The sequence below is a fragment of the Rhipicephalus microplus genome, chromosome X (assembly GCF_043290135.1).
Source record: "Rhipicephalus microplus isolate Deutch F79 chromosome X, USDA_Rmic, whole genome shotgun sequence".
NCBI classification, from domain to species: domain Eukaryota; kingdom Metazoa; phylum Arthropoda; class Arachnida; order Ixodida; family Ixodidae; genus Rhipicephalus; species Rhipicephalus microplus.
Window position 1 is genome coordinate 439745479 of NC_134710.1, and position 23601 is coordinate 439769079.

The window sequence follows — 23601 nt, forward strand, 5'->3', positions numbered from 1 at the left end:
ACACAGCACCAGGCGCAGATCACATCAGGTGTTTCACACTTTGACACGTAACAGAGTAATTCCGATCTGAATCATCTAATGAACCTGTTCAATCACAATTGTGTAACGGTACACTGCCACAGTTACGACGTTATGCTGACGTTTTCTTAACAGCTTAGCTAAACCAGGCGAGCCCCTTCCATAGCATATTTACGGCCGGTATCTCTCATCGTCCGTAGCAAAGTTAATGAAACACGCTTTGTGGTGTTTGCAGCTTTTTCTACATAAGTTTTATCCAACTCACAGTTTGAATTTCAGGCACATATCTCTACCCAAATGGTGTTTGTGCAGTTCAAGAAGGAGGTGAACATCCGTCGCGTGCCGAGATGAGGATCAAAAGAATCGAAAGTTGAGCTAGTTGGATATGCATGGTATACCTGTCGTTCAAGCGCAAAAATAAACAGAAAGAAAGAGACGGCAAGCGCTTTCTCACAACTAAACGATTTACTAAAAAGGGAAGAACATATAAGCAGGCAATCAAAAACAACGCATCAGTGTGCAGGCAAAAAGTGCACCCGTGGGAACTCGAGAACACAGGGTAAGGCAGAAACTTTATCAAGAAAAAGTTATCTCGAAAAACAAACTCTTTATCGTGGAGCAAAACCGAAGGCTGGCTGAGGCATTGTTCTCCTCTTTTTCTTATGTAAAAAGCTTCCATCAACTCACGAGTTATTTATTGTTAGATTGAAAAACCACTTTAGTATCTTGAAAAAGAGGATATCAACCGCACTTTCTGCAATAAACCACGAAATGCGATGCCCCCGACGATTTCAAAGAATAATCGTGCTCTCTAAGACGATCATTATTGCACCTACCCGACTGACCTATGTACACTTTACCACAGCTAAAAGACGTCATGTAAACAATGCCCGATGCGCAGTCCGCGAAGCTTTTGATGTGTTTCATGCGACATTGCGGAAACTCTCGGCGCATGCGCGAACAAATGGACTCCAGTTTACTTTTGGCTGAGAATAACACATGGACTTTATATCTCTTAACAAGTTGCTCAAGTTTATGCGATGTGTTATGAGGGTAAGGAATTACTGCTATCCTTCTACCTTTTCTACTCTTATCATGATGCCACGAGTGGTTGCCATTGAATGTTAGTTTCTTAATTATGTTGTTACACATAGACGTGATGACATCTTTATGATACCCTGCTTGTCCTAGTTTTTTTTTACTTGACTGTCACAGCTCATTTTCATTCGGTGTTGGCAGGACTTTTCCAGAGCGAAACCCTAACTCGGGGCGACAGAACTTCTATACACTAGGTTAGAGCGGCTTGACCTGTAATTGAGTATAGGTTTTACAGATCTAGGACAATAATACCAGCAAACATGCTAGGGTTTCAAGACGAAGTTAAAATCTAGAAATTTCAGTTGCTTTAGACGCGGCAACTCAAAAGAAAAGTCTAGTTCTTTGCCTGTTTCTTTAAAAACCTTGAAAATATACCCATCTCGTGTAAAATCTGAGAGCGTAGTGAACACAAGAAAATCATCGACGTATCTGAATACGTGAACTGCGAGTCCTCACAGATGCTTTTGAAGTGCCATATTAAGCATTTCCCAAAAACACTTCTCTTAAATTCGGAGCTAGTGAAGAGCCTAAGCATATTCTTGATCTCTGGACGTAAAGATTACGTCCCCAAGTGACAACAGTTGACTTCAAGTAGAGGCTAAGTAATTCTAGAAAACTAGACACCGAAGTTCCATACTTCAGGCAAAAAGACAATTCATCATTATCCTGCACGATGCAGCTTTGAACACTTGCCATCAGCTCATCTTGAGGAATCAACAGTACAAGTTCTAAATGTCTATGCTGAAAGCGCTACAGTAGCTAGAGCTATCAGTGCTCAGAAACTGCACCATCGCTTCGGAATTACTGACACTAAAAGGATCCCAGATAGAAAGACTCTCTAAATTGCTTTGCAGGTATTTCGAAACAACGTTTTGCAAAGTGTCTCTTTCAGACACAATCACTCTGAAAGGCATTCGCAGGACCATCACCGTGCTTGATCTATAAGGGGCATGTTTCAAAATTTAGTTGAAGCACACCGAAAAGACACGGACTGAAGAGGCTGACATGGAAAGCACTCTGTAGTCACCCTAAAAGAGTGTATAGGTGGCTCTAGGCAGGCCGTGATTTGCTCTAGTCCTCCCTTGGTGTTCAAAAATTTTTATATGCCAAAAGAAGACAATATTACCCCATGTTCTGCGTCTTGCTCATTTAAGTAAATTTGGAACCTAACTACATTTTAAGCGCTGTCCTTGTGAGCCTCTTCTGACTGTCTTTTCGTTCCGCTTCAACCAAATTTTCATACCTGAACGTAATCTGACATGCCCGAGTTGCCATCTTGATGTTCTATAAGGGTGTTTGATAACTTAGAACATTATATGATTGATCAGAATTTAACAGAATTACTTTGTAGAGGAATAATTTTTCGGGCTACAATAAACTGAATACCTGTCTATTGCTAAGTGTACATGACTGAGTGGTACAGGGCCCAATTAGTGCATCTCATTCCTCGGAAGCGTCTTACCCCGGGAATAGCTCAAGGCGAGATTTATATTAGCCGCGCCATCCGATGGCATACGAGAGCCGCTTTGGTTTGCCAGACGGTGGTGAAGATACCAAAAAATGTGAAAGCGAAACTGTGTTCCCAAACCAACCACTCTCTCTTATCCTAAAGGAAGAAGCCAGTCTCTAACACATGTATGTTGGTGGTCGAAGTGCGGATAGCCACTCATGTCCCAAAACTCATAGTTTGACGAACAGTTCTTCCGGAACTAGAGGTGCAGGGAAGGCTGATTCTTGAACACGGCTCACTGGTAGTGTTGTTTAGCGGTTGCTCCATATGTTCCGGTTTTAGTCGGTCCGTGGAGATGACTTTGAATCCTCCACGACTTTAAATAGCGAAGGTTTTCGTGCTGCGACGAAACACTTTGAGTGGGCCGTAGTATGGTGGAAGGAGTGGTTTTCTCAATGCGTAACGGCGTAAGAACAGGTTGGTACATTGATCAAAGTCTTCAGACATGTAGGCTACGGTAGCCGTCTTTGCGCGAATTGAGGTGGGGTGAAGGCATCCCACTAATGTTTGCAAGCGTGGCACGCATTTAAGAGAATTGAGCAGGACTTAACTTTGCTCGTTTCTACAAAATGACTAGATGACCAAATGGTGGCTCCATACAGAAACTTCACGCTCGTGCACTTCAAGTCAATTTGAGTGTTGTTCGCATGCCAAAGATCACAAGTGGAAATATTTCGGTTCATTGGGTTGGTTCACTGTACGCCGTTATGGCAGATTTCAGCTGTATGTACGTGTATGGCTATTCGATGATAAGCTATCGGGTGGATACGATGTGTGAAGAAGTGAGCAAGATGTTTCTTAAAGAGGGAAGAGTCAAATTGACGTCCACAATCAGCTGTGATTGTAGATGATGTCGTTTAGCGTGCGATCTATGTCTGCACGAATGTCTTTGCGACAGTCCCACCAGACATATCTTGCATAGAAAGGCGTATTTTGGCCAGCGTGTAAAGCGGTCGACACAGGTAAGAATTCTTCAACAATATAGGGAACTATGTCTATATGAACTTCTAAGGAACTCTCGTTTCTCTGAACCGGGCGTCTGGAGGGAGAAACGCTGAAAGTGGAGCGAAAATGTGGCGCTCTATTTTTGACCATTGACACTGAGATCTCGTGCGCAACCAATGAGGAACATCTCTTTTCATACCCGGCCACAGGTAACACGTGGTCACAAGTGCTTGCGTTGTACAGATTCCCGGTTGCGAAACTGAGTGCAGAGAGTCAAAGACGGAGCGGTAAAACGCTTTTGGCACAAACGGGCGTGGTGTTCCAGTGAACATTTCACATGTGAGTAGATTCGTGCAGTTTTCCAGTAGGATACCTTAAAATACCAGGATGGATGAGGACTTTCATATCTCTCGGAGCTCTCTGTCTTCTTTTTATGCTAATGTAATTTCGTCAAAGTCGACAAACGTTGAGCGAAAAGTGACACTTCTCATCTGAAAACGCGAGAGTGCATCAGCTGCAGGATTCGCAGAGCCAGCAATATGAATAATATTACTGCCAAACTCTGACGAAAACTCCAGATCTTGAATTTCTCTAGGTTGCAGACCATTCGATCGGGTTGTAAAGGCATGCGTAAGTGGCTTATGATGAGTGAAGCTATAGAATTGCTGCATTCTAAAAAGTTGCGGAGATATTTCACTCCGGAATAAATAGCGAGAAACTCATGTCTCAAAGTGCTGTATCGGGTTTGTGCGGCGATAGCGTTTTTATTATTGCCAGAGGCAGCCATTCGTCACCGATGCATTGCTGCAGTATAGCACCTACGCCGTTGTTGGAGGCGTCAATCATGTGGAGGGTTGTGTGTCAGGCTGCTGGTGAGTTAGGAGCGCTGCCTTCGCAAGGTTGATTTCGATTGCGTCGAAGGCAGCTCGAGCATCTTCTGTTCACTCTAGTGGAGCGGTGCACAGTCTAGGGGCTGACAGCCAATCATCGAATGCTTTTAGTGTGCGCGCACAAGATGGTATAAAGTGTCGATTAAAGTAATTGGGAGGAGAGATTGCCGTAATTTTCTCTTGTTCTCAGGTGGAGAAAAGTTTTGAACAGCTTGTACTTTGTGATCAAGTGGTTTGATACTGTGACCTGTGAGGTGGTGTCCCAAATAGTCGATCTCTGGTAATCCGAAGAAGCACTTGTGTAGAATAATGATAAGTATTTATTTATACAGACGTGAAACTAGTTGCCGGAGATGAGTGGCATGTTGTTGAGGCAAAGCGCTGGCAATCAGGATGTCGTCGATATGTGCATAGCAGAAATCCAATCCAATGGTAACCTCGTCAATGAAAGATTGGAAAGTCTGTGATGAATTGCACAGCCGAAATAGCATTATGGTGTACTCTAATAAGCTCAGTGATGTTGGTAATGCAGTTTTATTATTGTCGGCATCTTCAACTCGAATCTCATAGTAGGATTTTTACCAGATCAATTTTGGAAAAAATGTTAGGGCCATGCAGCGTTTCAACAAAGTCATGCAGATAAATCGAGATAGCGATCCGGTTGAGTCTCTTTGTTGAGGGAACGATAGTCGCTACTTGGACGCCAGTCACCTGGAGCAGACTGTGGGACTAAGTGAAGAAGTGAAAACAAAGGGCTTGAGGATGTACGCACAATACCCAGTTTGAGCATGAGCTCAAATTTCCGTCGAGCAATGGTCAGCTCCTCGGTTGGCAAGAACAGGATTTATGTGCACTGGTGGTCCTCTTTTCATAGTGTGATACTTCACGTTTTGCTTGACCGTGCATATTGTGTTCACAGGAGACGTGATGGAAGAAAAGTTCATCATCACGTCTGTTAAGTAGGGGTTTGAATTTAATATCTCCGGTCGAAGCAGTGCTGACGTCATCGTTCCCATGCAAGCCGTGATGCTGTGAATGCTCAAGTGTGTTTTACCATCTCGTAGACGGCTGTTTTTTTATGTCCACAATACAGCCAATGTGGCGAATAAAGTCAGCTTTGATGATCACAAGCTTCACGTCAGCCAGCAAAAATATTCAAATAATGGTTCGGCAGAGTTCGAACTCCATTATTAGAGAGCGCTGGCTGAACTTTACGATTCTCGTGCACTGTAAGCAAAAACTATCCGAGTTTGGGGTTTTTGCGGCTCATGACCTCTGAAAACTCTCTTGCGTTTAAAATTACTACCTCGTGTAGGAGTAAAAGATGGTACATGACATAGTTTTACCACCACCTCTCAGGCAAGTAGTAAAAGGATGTCAAAATCCAGTTTTACCACTTAGGGAGTTTTCAGTCACGTGGTTTTTAACATGCGTTTCAGAGTTTATTACCACGTGACTGCAAGGTGCAGCTGCTTCGGTGGCTTTTGCCCCATTGTGACGCTCTCCTGAAGGTACGCGAGGACCACAGTTTTTTTTTTTTGGCATCGCCGTGCCTCGGGACTGAAATCGAGTCAACGCACTTTCACTGGAACTGGAAGCAGCATAAGCACAACAAGCGTGAACAGCATTCTGTGAACGAAAAAGAAAAAAAGACGGGGGGGGGGTCTCAAAATAAGAAAAAAAAGAAAGAAAACCTGCTCAGGAAACTTGTCTTTCATATTTTCGCAAATTGTTGGCTTTTGCTCGGCGGTGGTGCCTTGGAGACAGACGGTGCAAGAAGCTGGGTATCTGTGTGTCTTGTTGGGCTGATTGATCTCACGTGTTTCCTACATCGTCAAACGACCGTGCGCTTCCGAACGCCTCCGAACCTGCACGTCGCGGATATCTCGCTTCCGAGCCGAATCGCGAATATCTGCCAGTGGTAACAAAATCAATCTGGTGTCATCGTCCGTGCTTGCCTACTGGAGAAGCAATAACCAAAATGTTTCACTTTGTCGTCGGCACTGAGCCGCGGCCGCCAGTGACCAGTGGGAGTGTGTCGCCGGGGCAGGTGAAAGAAGCATCGCATATGTTTTGTTCCACAGTAGGCGATGTCTGCATGAGTAAAGTGCTGCCCGAATTGCCCACCTCATGCACCAACTGTTCTCAAATATGTAGCGCAAAGCCTATACGAGGCAGACGGGACCAACAAACGGCTGCCGGTGAGCACGAAGAAAACCCGGACGGTGGTATTTACACCGCCCCGTCCCCGTAAGATAGTGGCCACGTGTTCATTTGTGTCTGGAACGACGACAAAATTCGCACAGGATATGTGTTCTGTGATCGCCAGCTGTGTTTCATCGGATAGCCGTGCTCCTCAAAAAGGCCTAGTGCGCCGTCGGTAAGAAGTTTGTGTGCAGGCGTGCACCGCTCCTCTACGCCCGTTGTGATGAATACGTGCTGCTACTGTGTTTGTGCACCGTCGCTCAATGAAAATCATTGAGCTACCATAGTTTGTGCGTACTTAGGTATATTTTATGGACTTGTGCATCAGCAGTGCTAACACGCGTGGGGCCATGAGCCCGGTGTGCCAAGTAATTATTGGATACTCAAAAAGGTGAGATCGGGTAGGTATAAAATAAAAGGTCGGTGTGACATTTAGTGTCCTGCAGCCCACCTTAAGTTTACGCTTGCACCTTCAACTGTTCTTTTTTATCGATGCAGAAAAAGAGCTCTCTTACTGGTCCTACAGGGCCGGTCAAAAAGTCGTGCCTATATATATACCGGACTGTCAAAGTGTAGTGGAGCAACGCGTGCAGTCTGTTCTAGTGGTGTATTATTCTGAATTTGTTGTGTGTGCGTGTTTGTCTGTATGTGAATCTATGTGTCACCAATTCTGCCGTTCAATAAATTCAATCAGTTCTGCTATTCAATAAATTTGTCGTCTCTGGGCGAATGCACCCGTCAATTTTAATTTTTTTACCACCAGAAATAACTCCCAGTAATAGCCTCAAAAACCTTGTGAAGGTAGTAAAAATTTACTCCCTCTATACTCGCTGAAAACCTCACTGGGGTAAATATTTACTACTCTCCCTACGTTCAAAAACTCAGTTAACACGAGAGTAAATTTTTACCTCGGTAGTAGGTGGTAAAAAAAACCCAGGAAAGGTAGTGCGCTAGAGGACAAATGGTTTACCCAGTTTTTGAGGTTATTTTAGGTCATTTTCGTTTAGTGTGTGGTGTTCACTGCTTTCAAGCTGTATGTTGGTTGGTCTTGCCGATCAGCACGTGCCGCCAGAACCTCACTTCCCTGATCACCCGTGTCCACCAAGAAGCGGATTTTTGAAACTTTGCCCGCAGCATAGAATATACAGGATCCAGATTTTTCTAAAAGATGAGACGAATTCATCGGTGTGGTTGACAAGTTCTCGGGTTTAGATGCTGGCTGCTAATGAAATAAAAATTAAACTTTCTTAAACTTGTTGATATCGCTTGTCTTTTTGTTGTAGTTGCTAGATGCTTTCAATAGAAACTGATGAGTGGTATCCCGTTGGGCCTCGTGCACCATCCGTATTTCTTTCGTGTTCAGCGCGTTTCTCTGGTGGACACAAGGTGACTAGCACTTGGTTGAACCATCCCCAGAGCGGTGATGGTTCCAGCACATGCGTCCAGAATTAAAAGACTGGAACCACCACCGCTCTGGGGATGAATCAAAAGACTGAGATGATGCGCGATTGCGTAAAGTAGAGCAAGGCCGTCTGCCTAACAGAATTTTTAGTTCTTCAAGGACATGCGCCATTAGTTTGACTTCTGTCTTTAGCGACTTTAATTCCGTAGCAGAACTTCCAGTCGATGTGATGGCAGAAGCATGACTCTCTTTTACGCAGCCCTCGAAAGCGGATATTGCCGGTGTCGCTACGTGCAGCACCCTGTCAGCAACAAATGCGATGTAGTTGAGGGGCAAGTCGCTGGCCGCAGCAAGAACCATGCAAACATTTGCAAGAAGGCACTGTGAAAACAGATGGCGGAAGAGAGAGTCATCAATTTTCAACGCCTTCTCTCCCAAGAGCTCGTGCATGTTGTGGAATAACTGAGATGGTTTGTGGTTCCCCAGGTTGTCAGGAGCTGTTGCAGGCGCTCCTGCATGACGAAGGTAGTGCGACAGATTTGCTCGCGTTTCAACGCATTGTATGGCTGCTCGGTTGAAGGGCCGAGGATTATGTCGCGGACCTCAGCTGCTTCTAGTGGCGTTAAGGCTCTAATGACGTGGTAGAATTTTGTTTACTGGCACACAATCCTTTTTATCGTAAACTTCGCTTCGATTTGCACGAAGTAATGAGAAGGGTCTGCAGGCCAGAAACGCGGAAGCCTAACGGCAACCGTTGAGACGGCTGGACATTGCGCTGTTTAATGTGGTCTCTTGGTCAGGAAAGCAACCATGTTCACCATTGTGTTTACCGTTCTTGTTTCTGCTAGAACCCGGCCAGATGTACAAGATTTTTAAGCGTAGAAGTTTTTGCAGTTCAAGCTCCTGGATTAAAGTTATATTGAGGAATGATTTTGTGCACTATATAAATTGAACATTTTCTCTTACTAAGTAAACATGAGTGAGTGGTACGTGGCCCTCGAGCACGTCTCGTTCATCGGAAGCGTCTGCTGATCTCTCTTGACCTCGGATGCAAATCGAGACAATGTTTATATTGGTAACGCCCTATGGTTGCATACAAGGGTTGCTCGTGGTTGCCATACAGTGGCGGTGAAACTGAAACATGTGAATTTGAAACTGTGTTCCCACAGCATCTTCGTGGCTGCACGTGTAGTTACATTCCTCAATCATGGTTGGCCCACGCGGTTGGTACATGATTTGCCTCAGTGGTCGAAGCAAGAATTAGGCCTCAGTTTTGTCCTCCATCTCTCTAAGAAGACTACCTTAGCTGCTCGGTTACATCCCTGATTCACTAATGAAATTTACGCAGATGACCATGTGATCTCCACGATATGAAGGCGAAACGGGACCACTCAAGATCTAATACGGCTGGCAAGCTGACATCACCTGCGAAAGGCAGCGAAGTGTCACCTACTGCCCCCCGAAGACCGAACTTAGCCTCAATGGCCACGTGACATTACCCAGTACCTAAGGTCATGGTGCAAGTGGGTGATCGTGATCCAAGGTTCTTTTTGTAATGTACTTAATAGCACTCTAAGTTCGAACTTCCGAGAGTCTCCATGAAGGACAAAGCCGTTTGTAACAACAGATCTCACACAAAATATTCATTAGCAAAGTAAGAACACGAAAATGTTCCACAATACCAAAACACTTATTAAAAAGTGACTGAACGCTGTAAACCATCCTAATTAAAAACACGAATTCTGTTAATACAGCTGAACTCTACAGTCCGAATGAGGGTGAGCGGCGTATTGGTGAATTATGGCAGTTTGGTCTCACCAAACTGCTGTGTCGACGGTGAGTTGGTTGCGATGAAGGAAGGCTGTCTTGTGACGATGAGTGAACGCTAGCAGTGATGAGGAAACCCTGGTTGCTCGCGATGCGTCGAGAAACCAGGTTTAGCCTGGCCAGGCAGCTGGGCCCGTAGCTCATGCCCGTAGCTCGAAGCCTGTTGCTCACCTGTCGCCACCGAAGTCCGCAGGACCTGGGCAGGCGTTCAGGACCAGATGGTGACGGTCTCCTCGAGCGGAAACGAGATGACAGGAGGCCTCGGCCGGTTGAAGTCTCGGAGGCTTGGGTCCGACACCCGACGACCCATCTTAAGCACCCAATCCGGTGATGACCGAACTCCCCTTCTTTTCTCTGGCTCGAAATCTTCTGTCCCCGAAATCCACTCCACGGTTTCCTATTGGATATGACAGAGTCTTTGCGTTAACCATTAATTGGCGCTTGAAGTGTCTGTGCTTCTTCATCATTGGCAGTCCTAGACGTCTTCTCTTTTATTTTACTAGCGTCTCGCCACGCCTCTTCGTATTCTGGCTCTTTATATCTTCACCATTGTAGTCTTCTGCCCCAAGTACCGTTCGTGCGCGCTCTTCATTATTTTCCTGGTGCTCACTTTTCCTACGCGCACACTACACTCACCACAAAGGCCCCCCTTTCATTTAGCTTTTTTAAAGACTATACTTTTTGTTGACGACCTTCGACGCAAAAATTTTGGTCTGTCTCTATGTCTGTCTGTCTGTCTGTCTGTCTGTCTGTACATTTGTCTGTTTGTCCACTCTTAACGTCAACGAGTACTTGAAACGGCTGACCCCACCCGCAGCGCCCACCATTGTTGCTCAAGATTTAGCGTTCATATTTGTGCAATTGTCAATTAAAAAGCAATTCTTGTGCATGTCTGGGGCACCATGACAACACGCATATATTCTGCATGTGCGTCTTTTACTCAAAAATGCATACGTAAGTAATTTCAAGGACCGTAGCGCTTATCACTCTGCACTCACCATGCAACGCTTGCGCGAAAAGGCGAGTGTTTCCAACGCTTTCATAAGACAAGACAGTGGTGGCACCTACCCGTCACTTTGCGTTTCCACACATTATCACCTCTGAGACGGGCGCGCAGAGCCATCTCAAAGCCACGCGCTTCATTTTGCAAGAAAACTTCCAGTTGGCACTCATGTCTCACGTATTGCGTGCCTTGATGCGCTCGTTCGTCTCTACTGCACCGTCGAGGCACTCTAACGCAGCGCCTCCAGAATACCATTCACCGATTTTTTTTGTGCAGAACATCAAATGAATGTTTTGTTCACACTCTCCACACGCAAGACTATGTCTTTCGACGACATTTGCAGATTATCATTCTAAAAAAAAACAACTGGCACTCAGTGCGCGTTTCTCACTACGCCAAAATTTAATCACATATATGTCCACCACAATGTTCACTACATTGTCGAAAGGTCCACAATCACTAACCTCAAAATACGCAAGAGAGAAAAAATATAGACAGATCTAGCGGATCGTGAACGTCCCCACACACAAAGTTAGCCAGCTTAGTACACCACCAATTCTTTACATATATACACTGTCATGCGAAAAGGAAAGCTATACAACCCGTCACACTTCTTAATACATGCAAATTGATAAAATTCACTATGCACGTTAAATACTCATCTGTTGTTTGTGTTCAATATCCCTAAAAAGCCACCGGTTATTTCGGACTGGACTTTTCAGTTATAGCATCCTACACAAGATACGGAACAGTCTTAATCATCTGGCTACCAGCAAGACCTGCACGCCATTGGAAGAATGTTCACCGGTAGGCTCGCCTGGACCTGCATTTGTGGAACATCAGACAATAAAACATCAAATTGCTAGGATAAGCGCAGGAATGGCTGTATGCTAGTCAGAGGTGTTGCCTTCAGGTGCACCAGTACCACAAAGTCTTAATGACAGCGTCCTTTCTAGGAAGGCCTTACTTGAACTCGTTAGTTGATAATAGTTCAGACGCCTTAAGAGAACCAATCTCTGCAACTGAAGATGCCAGAGAGCACCAGTCGGCCTCCTTGCTCGTACATTTAAAATGACCTGCTGAATCATCACTGCTTTCGGGCTCACTTTTTATCAGTTCAGCTATTTGTCTTGTTTGCTCATCAAAACTTTCAATCCTTCTGCCCAGGTCATCATGACTGCCCTCATTATCACATAGAGCTGGCATACATTGCATGCAGCTCTTCTTTCTGTTCTGTGATTTGTGTTTCTGCATTTTGCTCCAGTTCTCTCAGAGAAGTGTAATCTACGCTATCTCGAGAACTCAAACCCTCTCTCTGTACGAGCGAGTTATAATCATGGTGAAAAACTATGTACGTAGTGTCTGCTGCTCCATCCAGTGGCCTAAAACAATAAGCAGCAACTACATTGGAGCTTTCATGATGGCATGCGCCGGTGTTACCTAGAAGACCTTTTGCTAATTCTTCAGTGGAGCTATTCAGAACAATCTTACCACTGCATGAAGTGTGCTTGACCTATCGCAGGTTTCAGCGGACCCTCTCCTCTGAAAGAAACGTTCTTGTCCCATGCTAACGAAGCACACCGCTGCTTCAATAAGCTCCTCGAGTCTCATAGGTTCTTGACTACCGACCTCTATGTCATACACTTCTCCAGTTTCTTTCTCTGGTGATAAATCATTACGAAGTAGAGGGTCAGCCTCACATTAATTCAAATCGCTCTTGATGTAACTGCTGTCGGGGCATACCTCAGCTACGGGTTCGCTCCTCTGGCTCTCAGACTACGTATATTCAGTGTTTGCCATTTCAAGCTACTGCTGCAAATCCTCATATTCCAGCAGCCTCTTGTTTTCATGTATTTCTATCTCGAGCAATCTTTCTTTTCGCGTGTCTCCAGCTCAAGCTGTTTCTTTTTAGGGCGTGTCTTTTTAGACGACCAGATGGGTCCTGTAGTCCAGTGAGCCAACATAAAGAATGGTGGTCCGTGATAATCGAGAATCGGTGTCTATAAATATAAGGGCGAATCTTGTGCACGGCGAATATAACCACGAGACATTCCTGCTCTGTGACAATATAGTTTTGCTCCGGTTTACTTAAACAGCGACTGGCATAGACAACGACGTGTTCAGCAGCTCCATGGTGTTGAACCAAGACGGCGCCGATACCTACACCACTGGCGTCGGTATGAACATCTGTGGCAGCAGACGGTTCATGGTGGCGAAGTACGGGCCATGTCATAAGAACAAATTTGAGCTGTGAAAAAGACGACTTGCATTCCGCTGACCACCGAAAAGGTGCGTTCTTGTTGAGTAGGGACGTCAAAGGGTAAGCGACGTCGGCGAACTTGGGCACGAAGCGACGGAAGTACGAGCATAGGCCCAAAAAGCTTCGCAACTCTCGTACGAACTGAGGTTGTTTGAAGCTGCTGACTGCAGCGACTTTCTGGGGGTCGGGTTGAACGCCATGCTTGTCCACCAGGTGACCGAGACCGATGGTCTCACGGCTGCCGAGGTGACACTTCTTAGAGTTCAGGGTGAGCTTAGCTTTCTCAAGGCAGGTGAGAACAATGTCTAGACGATGGTTGTGCGCATCGAATGTACGGCCAAAAATTATAATGTTATCCAAGTAGCAAAGACAAACTTCCCAGTTTAGTCCACGTAATAGAGAGTTCATTAAGTGCTCAAACGTGGCTGTAGTGTTGCATAAGCCAAAAGAAATTACATTGAATTGAAAAAATACCAACTGGGTATGAAGGCCATTTTCGCTTTGTCATTCGGGTGCATGGGGATTCGCCGATAACGAGATCTGTAATCCACTGAGAAGTACGACGCCAAATGTAAACAATCAGTGTCGTCATCAATCTTGAGAATCGGGTAGACATCCCTTTTAGTAACAGAGTTGAGCCCTCTGTAGTCCACGCAGAATCGCAATGTACAATCCTTCTTTCGGACAAGAATCACCGTGGCAGGCCAAGGGCTACACGACTCTTAAATGACCCTTTTCTTTAACATCTCTTCTACCTGTTAAGCAACGAACTTGCACTCAGAAGATGAGACATGGTATGGTTTCTGCCGGAGAGGGTGAGCAGATTCTGTGTCAATCCAGTGGCGAGTACGCGACTCGGGTACACTTATTTGCTGTCATTCAGCGCAAAGTCAAATATAGTAGCGTGCTTCGCAAAGCTATATAGTAGCGTGCTTCGCGAATATTGTAGCGTGCTTCGCAAAGCTTGAAATCACAGGATGATGTTGGAAGGACGTCGAACTTCGCAACGGTGGTGACGTTGGCAAGTCTATCAAAATTGGGAGTGATGCGCATAGCGTTCAGTGCCTCAAACGTGCGGAAGTGTTGGATTACGTCCGCTACAGACGTCAAGGTATCCTTGCCGATGAGTAAACTGTAGACATCCTCAGCAACCCCTTTCAGGAGATGCCCAACCTTGTCACCTTCTTTCATGTGGGGGTCTACAGACTTGCACGATTTCAGAATCTCTCTATTATAAGTTGTGCATGTTTCACCGGGGACTTGAGCACACTGCATCAAAGCTTGCTCAGCGCGCTTCTTCTTCATCAATAATTCCTCGAAGCAGCTCGCTACTAATTTTTCATACTTTTCTCAGGTCGTTATTGTTTTTTCGTAGTTTTCAAACCACACTAACACCGTCCCTTGAAGAAACAATCCGACGTTGGACAACTGGGAGGCTGCATGCCAACAATTGTATTTACTCACACGGTTGAAGTATTTCAGCCATTCGTCGACATCCTATCTGACCCTCCCAGAGAAGCTTGGTGGTACCATGTGTCGGGGCCACGTAGCGCCAGACGATAAGTGCGTGGTGTCGCCGTCAGCAATCGGATCCATAGAGAGTGGTGGTAGACCGGCAAGTCGGCGGATTCGGCGTAGTTCTTGAGCTACCGCTTCCGTGATCGTTCGCTTGCGATCGCTCCGCTGAATCCCGCACCTCCACCATTTTTTTTACGGTGAGAGTCCCTTATTTACAAGAGGTGATGAATACGAGAGGCTACGGATCTGGCAGATAACCGCTCCTTCCAACCTCGTTCTCTTCTTCAACCACGTGTCCCCTCAGTATCGTAGCAATATTATTAATTCCCAAGTGCTCGTCATGGTGTTCACTGCGTGGAAAAATCTATAAGAAAAACAAATGACCTTGCCCAGTCGCCGCGGACGCCAATATGTTATTAAGGTTATTGTTTTACTGTTATTAAGAGCACTCTATGTTTAAACCTCCGAGAGTCTCCATGAAGGACAAAGCCATTTATAAAAACATAACCTACATAAAATATGTACAGAAAAGTAAGAACACGAAAAATGCTCCACAACAACGAAACACCTAATAAAAAGTTGACTGGACGTGGTAAAACCTTTCTAACTAAGAAAAAAACACCAATTCAGTCATTACAGGTAAACTACACAATCCGAATGAAGGTGAGCGGCGGATTGGTGAAAGCTGGCAGTTAAGTCTCACCAAATTAAAGTACTTGACTTTTGGAGTCAACAGTGGTCAGTTGTTTGCGACCAAGGAACCTTGGCTTGTGAATATAAGCGAACGTTAGCAGTGATGAGGAAACTCTGGCTGCGGTCGAAGCCTCAAGAAACCAGGGTGAACTTGGCAGGCAGCGTGGTGCATAGCTCGGGCCCGTAGCCTCATGGCTGTTGCTCGCCTGTCGGCACCAAAGTCCACAGACCTTCGGCAGGAGTTCAGGACCGGATGGCTACGGCCCCTGGAGCGGAAACACGACGACAGAAGGCTTCGGAGACTCGGGTACGACACGCGACGGCCCACCTTCAGCGCCCGGTCCGGTGATGACCATCCCGTGCCAACGTCCTCTTTGAACTCCCCTTCTCTTCTTTGGCTCAGAATCTACTGTCCCCGAAATCCACTCGTCCACTTCCAATTCAAAAGGGCAGGGTCGTCACGTTAACCACTGATTCGCCCTTGAAATCTCCGTGTTTCTTTATCATTCAATATCTTTTTTTGTTTTACTCACGCTTCGCAGCGCATCCTCCTGCTCTCACTCTTTATATCTTCACTATCGTTGTTTTCTCCCCAGCTAACGTTCGCGCGGGCTTTTTATTATTTTCCTGTTGCTCACTTTTCCTAAGCGCGCACTTGAAACGCGCACTCCACTCATGACAGTGAGGTCACCGTTGCTCATGAGGGGCTTCATCGCCAACTAGAATTGTACGTTAAAGTAAATGGGCATGCAACGTAACATTGTCTCCCTCCTGTTTAGAAAAACTGAATCAACTATTGCCACAATACGAGAGGTTTCGAACAGGCGCGCAGGACGTCGAGATCGGAGGCTGGTGCGTTTGGTGTAAGCCTATGTGATCCGTCACGTCACCTGCCGTCTCCCCTCCCACAGGGCTTCCCAGTAAGAACCTTTGCGGGTGAGCGTAATGGCACGAAAAGTCATCAAGTTCACCAATACTTCAAACCTATACCCCCATGACACTTCAATTAGCCCCAAAGATGTATTACACCTTCGCTGAGCTATTGAAAGCTCAAACGAAAAGCCAAAGGAGCCTTCTGCTGACACCGACTGGGTGGCCCCTGCTCTCGAGGCTGCGTACCCAGTCTTTCACAATGACGTCGATGACAGTGTCAGAGATGTCATGAGTCATAACTTTTGCCCATAGAACGTGTTAGTCACACTTGTCACACGGAAACATGAGTCAGGAGCATGTCGTGGGATGCTGGCGCACTATCGTTCCGCATGTGGCCCGCATGCCTCGTGACATTTTTAACAGAAGCAAGTTATGCTCTGATGCTGTACGATGGGGCAGCGGGTATTCAGTGCCAGTGTTGGATGACATCGAGACGTTTATTACGGCTGAATTTTAGCTATTTTTCGCATCTACAGTTGGTCAAGTCATTGGTGTTGCATCTATCTTACGCCACACTTTCTCGAATCCTGGAGAGATGTCTATATTAACCCATTCGCTGCTAGGTGGCTGAGCCTTTTTGATGTGATTTGGCTTCTCCGAGGCGGCTGACCACATCACACCCAAGTCACCAAACATGAAAACATGGACACATCCAGCTTACAACACATCCACTTGCTCTCGACTCCTGACCATAGCTCATCGCCGGATCAGGATCGCGCTGACACACTCGTTGGAGAAATTACCCAGTGAGCTTCGTGGCACTGCATGGCTGAGAATCAGACTTTCTTTGAAATACAGAGGCATATCAACACACTTAACCAGAGTGACACACACGCGTATAACTGCTACCACCGTCATTCTTAATAGGGGGAGAGATGGCGCAACGCCAACTTTAAATGCATACTTTCACCAGTCTCACCTCCATGCATAAATTATACCCGGGCTGTGAGATCTCGCCAACGCCGTTTCGTAACTCGCTGGAAAGTGCAGCAAAATTTTCTCTTCTCTCTCACGCATTCAGTGTCCTTTCGCACCAAAATACGCTGAAACAATAACTTTGGCGACAGGCTATTGAGGCTTGTCATGCCTTGGTTCAGCGAGAGCATGAGAGGAGGAAAGGACGAACAGGGAAGTTCAGCGGGTGAGGGTGAAACATCATAAAGACCCTGGACTAGTCATACCAAGCTTTCTTATGCTGTACCAAACTCTTTACCCCAGCACTTGGTACACTTTGTGCGTGTGTGCGTGTTTTGGTGTAGATGGGTGAGTGTGTGTGCGCATGCGCGAAAGAGAGAGAGACAGTGCGATAGGTTAACAAATGCAGCAGGTGCAAAGCTCGATATGATGTATGTAGATCACTAACCTTAGTAACTGTGCATATTATTATGCTATCTCTTAGTCAATATTATATTAGTTTGATGTTTGTTCGGGGTCTTTAGCATTATTTAAAACTGCATTTCTTGCAGCAGTAGCTTCATAGCTCCACTGGGCAGAATACGCGTGATTGACCACACATTTATCAATCATTACGCAGACAACACCCTTCCTGGCCATATGGGAACAAGATCGCATCTGACAGCTTTCACTACGAGTGCGCCGTGCTCAACACTTCTATCGGCCTTATTGAAACGAGACCATGTGAAGACAAACACCAGTTCGTCTGCATTCGGGACAACGAGCTACGGCCAGTAGATGTGTCAGGTGCGTTTATTTCACGTCTTTAATTAAGAGAAATGATACTCCTACCAGGTGCCAGTTAAGATACTTTTGATGCATGTAATCCTGTTGGTTCAAATGGCCACGACGACACGTTGAAGGACTGGGCAGGCCCGGGTGCTCACTTCCTGGCAAACTTCAGTTTGTTTACACACTGACACATAATCACAAACGAAGGCCGGGGCGGCCACCAAAACAATCACGCAGTAAGCACTGGGCTGTATTAACGTCGGCGTTACTTGCCGAGCCCTTCTTATCCCCACGCCTCGACATCTACTTCTCGATGTAGTATCAACCTTGGATCAGAGTCCACGCCAAGCACGACCTCTGTTCCCACTTCGCAATCTTGTTCTCGAGCACCAAGCTCCCCTGCTCTCCATTTCTCTCCAAAAAATACCTCCCGTATCATTTGAGACCACCTCGAGAGACAAACACCTTCTTGATCTCCCCCAATGTAGCAAACAACTCTCCTTTTCTCAGAAACGTGTCTGCGCCTCTGCGTTCCTACACTTTTTAGGGGCGAAGCTCCTTAGGGCGTGGGCTGTGCGTCCCCTGTATGTAGCCACCTCTAGTTTAGTTCTTGCAGTGTTCACTAGATGGCGGTACCATCCCCTGTATGTAGCCACCTCTAGTTTAGTTCTTGCCGTGTTCACTAGATGGCGGTACCGTCTCCTGTATGTAGCCACCTCTCGTTTAGTTCTTGTAGTGTTTACTAGATGGTGGTACTTGTAGCTGATGATGAAAAGATGCAAGATGTTATAAACTAGAAAGCGGTACTTGTAGTTGATGAAAGACGAGAGATCTTATAAAATAGGAATGATGTCACATATGGCGCGTATCATTGGTTGAAGGCAATCGTTCGATTTAGTGCGGCGACGTACGCTAGGGGGAGCGATGTAATAAAATCGAGTGGGCAAAATGTACAGAGGATTCGTGGTTTACCAGGTTTACCTCCGAAGCTTCGCCCACTCATCATCATTCACTTCGTGGATATGGCTGCATTTTTTATCATCATCCTCAACGTAATTGGCTAAACAAGACCTCTGTCTAAAAACTAGAAAATACTTTCGCGTGACAACGAGCCTGGCTAGACAGCCGGTCAGCTGTCTGGAGTTAGTACACACGATGCTGCAATCTATCCACCGCTATTGTGACAGCACGCCGGCACATTACCCCTGTCGGGCGCGGTTTCAAGACCGAAACCACTTGTTTCTCATTCTGACTCACCATGAGAACGCTTCCGCCATGCGGGTGACTCAACAGCACAGGTGCGGTCAACAAAGGCTCACGCGATTCGGCAACAGAACTTCGTGCTGAGGCGAAAAGCTTAGTACGTCTGCGCAGCCGATTTTCATTGTCCTCCTATTTCTTCAAGCTCCGTTTACCAACTGACCATCCTTCGCCTGCCGCAAACACAACTGCGTCACTCCAGCGTCGCCAACGTGAAATCGGCGATGGAAAAGACAGCAGCTTGGTCCATTCTGTATACAAGTAGACGCAGGTAAAAGATCGCAGACGCGTTTGGACAATAAAACAACACTTTTATTCTAGCAATTTCACCATAATCACTATAAATACGACACTTGAAGTAAATGAACAATTTACAACTAGAATCTTAAAATAAGCTTGTCGAATTCAAGTATTGCGAAATACTCCTACGGCATCTTTAATAATCGTATTGTGGTTTCAGGACGTTAAGCCCCACATATCAATGAATAAATCGCGTACAGTGTAAATCGATGATATGCTAAGCACGAACGATGAAGGTTGATATGACACTTCAAAATTAGCACAGCACTACGAGGCGGACGTTAACTATTTTATACCTGACTTTGATGTCATGATTATCATTTTGGAGCAGTCATATACCTTAATCCTCCGTTCACATCACGTTATACCAAAATTACTGTAGGGAAAGCTAGCGAAACGACCGTGAGTGCATCGTGAATGTGGCGTGTCATGTTCTTACATGACACGCATATCATGATTATTATGTCTATACGCGTCGTTTACTTTGATCATCAATTCACGTCACGTAATACCAAATTGGATATATGTGAAGCTACTGAAATGACCGCGGGTGCATCATGAGCGTGGTATGTAGTCATGTTCCTAAATGAGACCCATGTCATGGTTACCATGTTTGCAGCACTCAACTACCTACGTCATCTGCTCACGTCAAGTAACACCAATTTTGGTTGTGTGAAGCTAGCGAAACGGCCGCGAACGCATCATAAGCGTAGTATTTATACTCTGTTCCAGAAGTTCCGTGCAGCAGAGCCAAGACTACTCGACCCTCGAACACAGGTTGTTGCGAAGCGAGATGTAGTGCCCCGTATACGTAGCCCGTTGTATGTCCTCGTGACTTTTGCAAGTGGTGTCGTCGGAAAATTTTTACTTGAAGGCTTCTCTGCATTTTATTTGTATTATTTTGTCGCATTTTCTGTAGAAAACAATTTTTGTGGCTCCATGATACTGAAGAAAGAGTTCTTGCTTGTACGTGTTATAAGACCGAAATGACGAAAGAAACAACGGTGTTGCGGCTCGTGTTTGTTATGTTTTTACATATAAAGTACAAACGAATGGTACCAAACTGTCTAAACTTTTATGAATAGTCCGCACAGCCCGAGCGTCCACAGCGCCGCGGACAACCCAGTCTTGGGTTGTGATTAGTCCGCGGTGGCAGATTCGGTCACTCCTGTCGGAATGGCAGCGCCTGGCTCACCTGCGCCATATCGTTTCCGGATCAGCTTTTACGGCAAGGGAGTGACGCAGTTGGCTCTAAATGTCTTCGGGACACTGCGTAAGGAGGGCGGCAGAAATGCAAGCATGAGCTCTCTCATTAAGAAAACGGCTGCGTTCACCAACGTCAGCGAGCGTGCGCTGTACAAGTCGGTAGCGAAGCACGATGAGCACTGCAAAGCACGATAAGCACGGCGAGGCACCGGGAATAGAGCCATCAATTCGTATCGAACGCGAGCGGTACTTCGCATGCCCATAGGCATGCGTATATGAAATCTGGTGAAGCGTTGTGCTTTCATACTCAATATGTGACCGGTAATATAGGCAATAGCAGGAAACTGTGGAATACAATGGCTTGCAGTTAGACGCACCATGTGGGTTAGCAGCGGCACGCGTGCATTTTTGTACCGCTCAGTTGGAAAAAGTATGTTTCTTTGCAATGTCAGTGCTGTTGAAGTGTTTTTTTTTCTGGTAATCGTGACTGCGACGATGACAAGCTACGAAATTTATGAACGATAAAAAAACTTGTTTTACCGCACTAAAATGATCTACAATGCACTTTTGTAGCTCGGGGTATACCTCCAGTTTCGCTAGTAGATCACTCGATACAGAAAACAGTTTTCATTGTATGATACGTACACTGCAGATAAAAATCCCCATTTTAAAGTTATCAGGGGGTGGGGATCACTGTAGCCGTGTGCTATGAGTTCATTTCGGGATCGCTGCTTCGGCCGACATCGTCAGTCTTTCGGCATGAAGCGCAGCACTTATTGAGCGCGTTGAGATATCCTTTTTTTCTAGCTTTCAGCGCGCTATAAGATGCATTTCTTAGTCGATTGATCTATTGATTGATTGATACGTGGGGTTTAACATAGCAAAACCATCATATGATTATGAGAGACGCCGCATCGGAGGGCTCCGGAAATTTCGACCACCTATTTCTTACTCGAGGCCAGATGCTTATCGGAACACTAATCTTGATCAAGCTGCGAGGCACGGCGATACATAAACAGTACAGTCAGACATAGACGGCGCATAATAATCAAAACCCTGCGCTTGTTTAACGAAGTTCTTACTTTATATGCCGTCCTGGCGCACAGTTTAACCAAGATAAACCCAAATGAACTCGTCCAGCACTTCGTGTAAACTTATTCTTGAGTGAAACTTTCACGTTTTTTGTCATATATTATATGGGTGGAATAGACAGCGCTCATTACGTATGACAGGCAGATTTCGGCCGCGCGTTTCCATATTATTTTTGCTAGGCGCGCCTGCGCGACAGTTTATTTCTCCATTTAATATCGTAGCAAATATATGTGTAAGCTTTTCATTAGTGCGTAATACATACGTACCTGTGATAAAATGGTCTTCACACACTCTGACTTAAACGTTCGGTACCCAAAGTGTACTTGTCGCTGTGGCTCTCTTCACAGCCGCGACCCACGTAATTTTGCTTTCTTCGTTTTATGGGAATCGATGCATGCATTTGCCTTTCACACTCGAGTTGAAGCAGCCAACGACTGAACAACCGACTATGGTTTATCAGGACGAAGATAAACGTGCGACCGTGCGCGCGAATCTTGAATAATCTGAGGCTGGAGGCAAAGTGGTTCGCCGTCGTCTGCTCTTCTTGAACCGGAAGCCGGCAGCAGACGACGCATCCCACAATCCCTCGCTCTTTTACTGGTCACCTATTTGACTAGTGTGGCACTTTCCACCAAAACATGAGCCACTGAATCCTACTCCTCAAGTGTGTACGTGCAAGAGAATATTTAACCGATTTCACAACCACAGATCATCTCACTGCGCAGTTGCACAGTGTCCTGAGCCGCTCTTGCCGCTTTTGCTGCAGCGCACGTCGCTAGCAAACGACAGTGCGCGGAAGGATACACTTAGATGTGCTCACCCTTCTGATTGGTTGAGAAGGCTTGTAGCTACCACAGTGCTGCATGGAACTTCTAGAACAGAGTATAGCCATTATCTTTAATGACACGAATATCATGCTTATCATGTTTGCACCAGCCTTATACCTTCGTCATCCATTCACGCCCTGTAATACCAAATGTGGTGTGTTCGAAGCTAGCGAAACAACCCCGAGCACATCATGAGCATGGCATGTAGTGATGTTCTTACATGAAACGAACGGGATGCATGCCACGTGAGGGCCAGTCACCTATGTTCGCCGTGTAGTCATGTCATACCATGCTAGTTTTGCGATATGTCATGTGAACGAATCCGCCGCAGGAGCAGCAAAACCATGACATGTAAATAATAACATTCAGGACATACATATCATGATTTCCATGTTACGACGAGTCAGTTATGCTCGTCATACAGTCATGTTATGTCATACCGAATTTTGCATAATTCCTCGTATCTAAATGACCAGGAGAGGTAAAAGTCGTAGGAGGATAGATAGATAGATAGATAGATAGATAGATAGATAGATAGATAGATAGATAGATAGATAGATAGATAGATAGATAGATAGATAGATAGATAGATAGATAGATAGATAGATAGATAGATACGATCATACTAGCCGAACTTCACTGAGAAACGCTTCGCATTTAAAAACTGACATTGGTGGTATACACAGGCGAAGGCATACGTGGGATCACCGTTAGCGCTTCATCAACGAAGATCAGATGCCAGAAGCTGCAAAGAGATTTGGCACAACTGCGATATCGGTGGATCTGTGTTGCACCGCTAATACATCGGGAGCTAGCACTTGAAAGTGATATCAGGAAGGTTGAACTAACGTGAGGTGAAAGTGCTGATTCCTACGTTGCTTACGTGTCTCAACTTGACGAACGACATAATTAGGATAGCCATCGCACA

The 23601-nt window shown here is 45.7% G+C and overlaps 1 protein-coding gene across 1 annotated transcript in view; it reads left to right on the forward strand.

Moving 5' to 3' along the window:
- LOC119161814 (uncharacterized) overlaps positions 1 to 23601 on the forward strand; it is a 477337-nt gene that overhangs the window by 142769 nt on the left and 310967 nt on the right. Inside the window, exon 5 of the mRNA XM_037414326.2 lies at positions 17837 to 18003. Within this exon, the coding sequence (XP_037270223.1) occupies positions 17837 to 18003 (167 nt within the window). The remainder of the gene's footprint in view (positions 1 to 17836; positions 18004 to 23601) is intronic.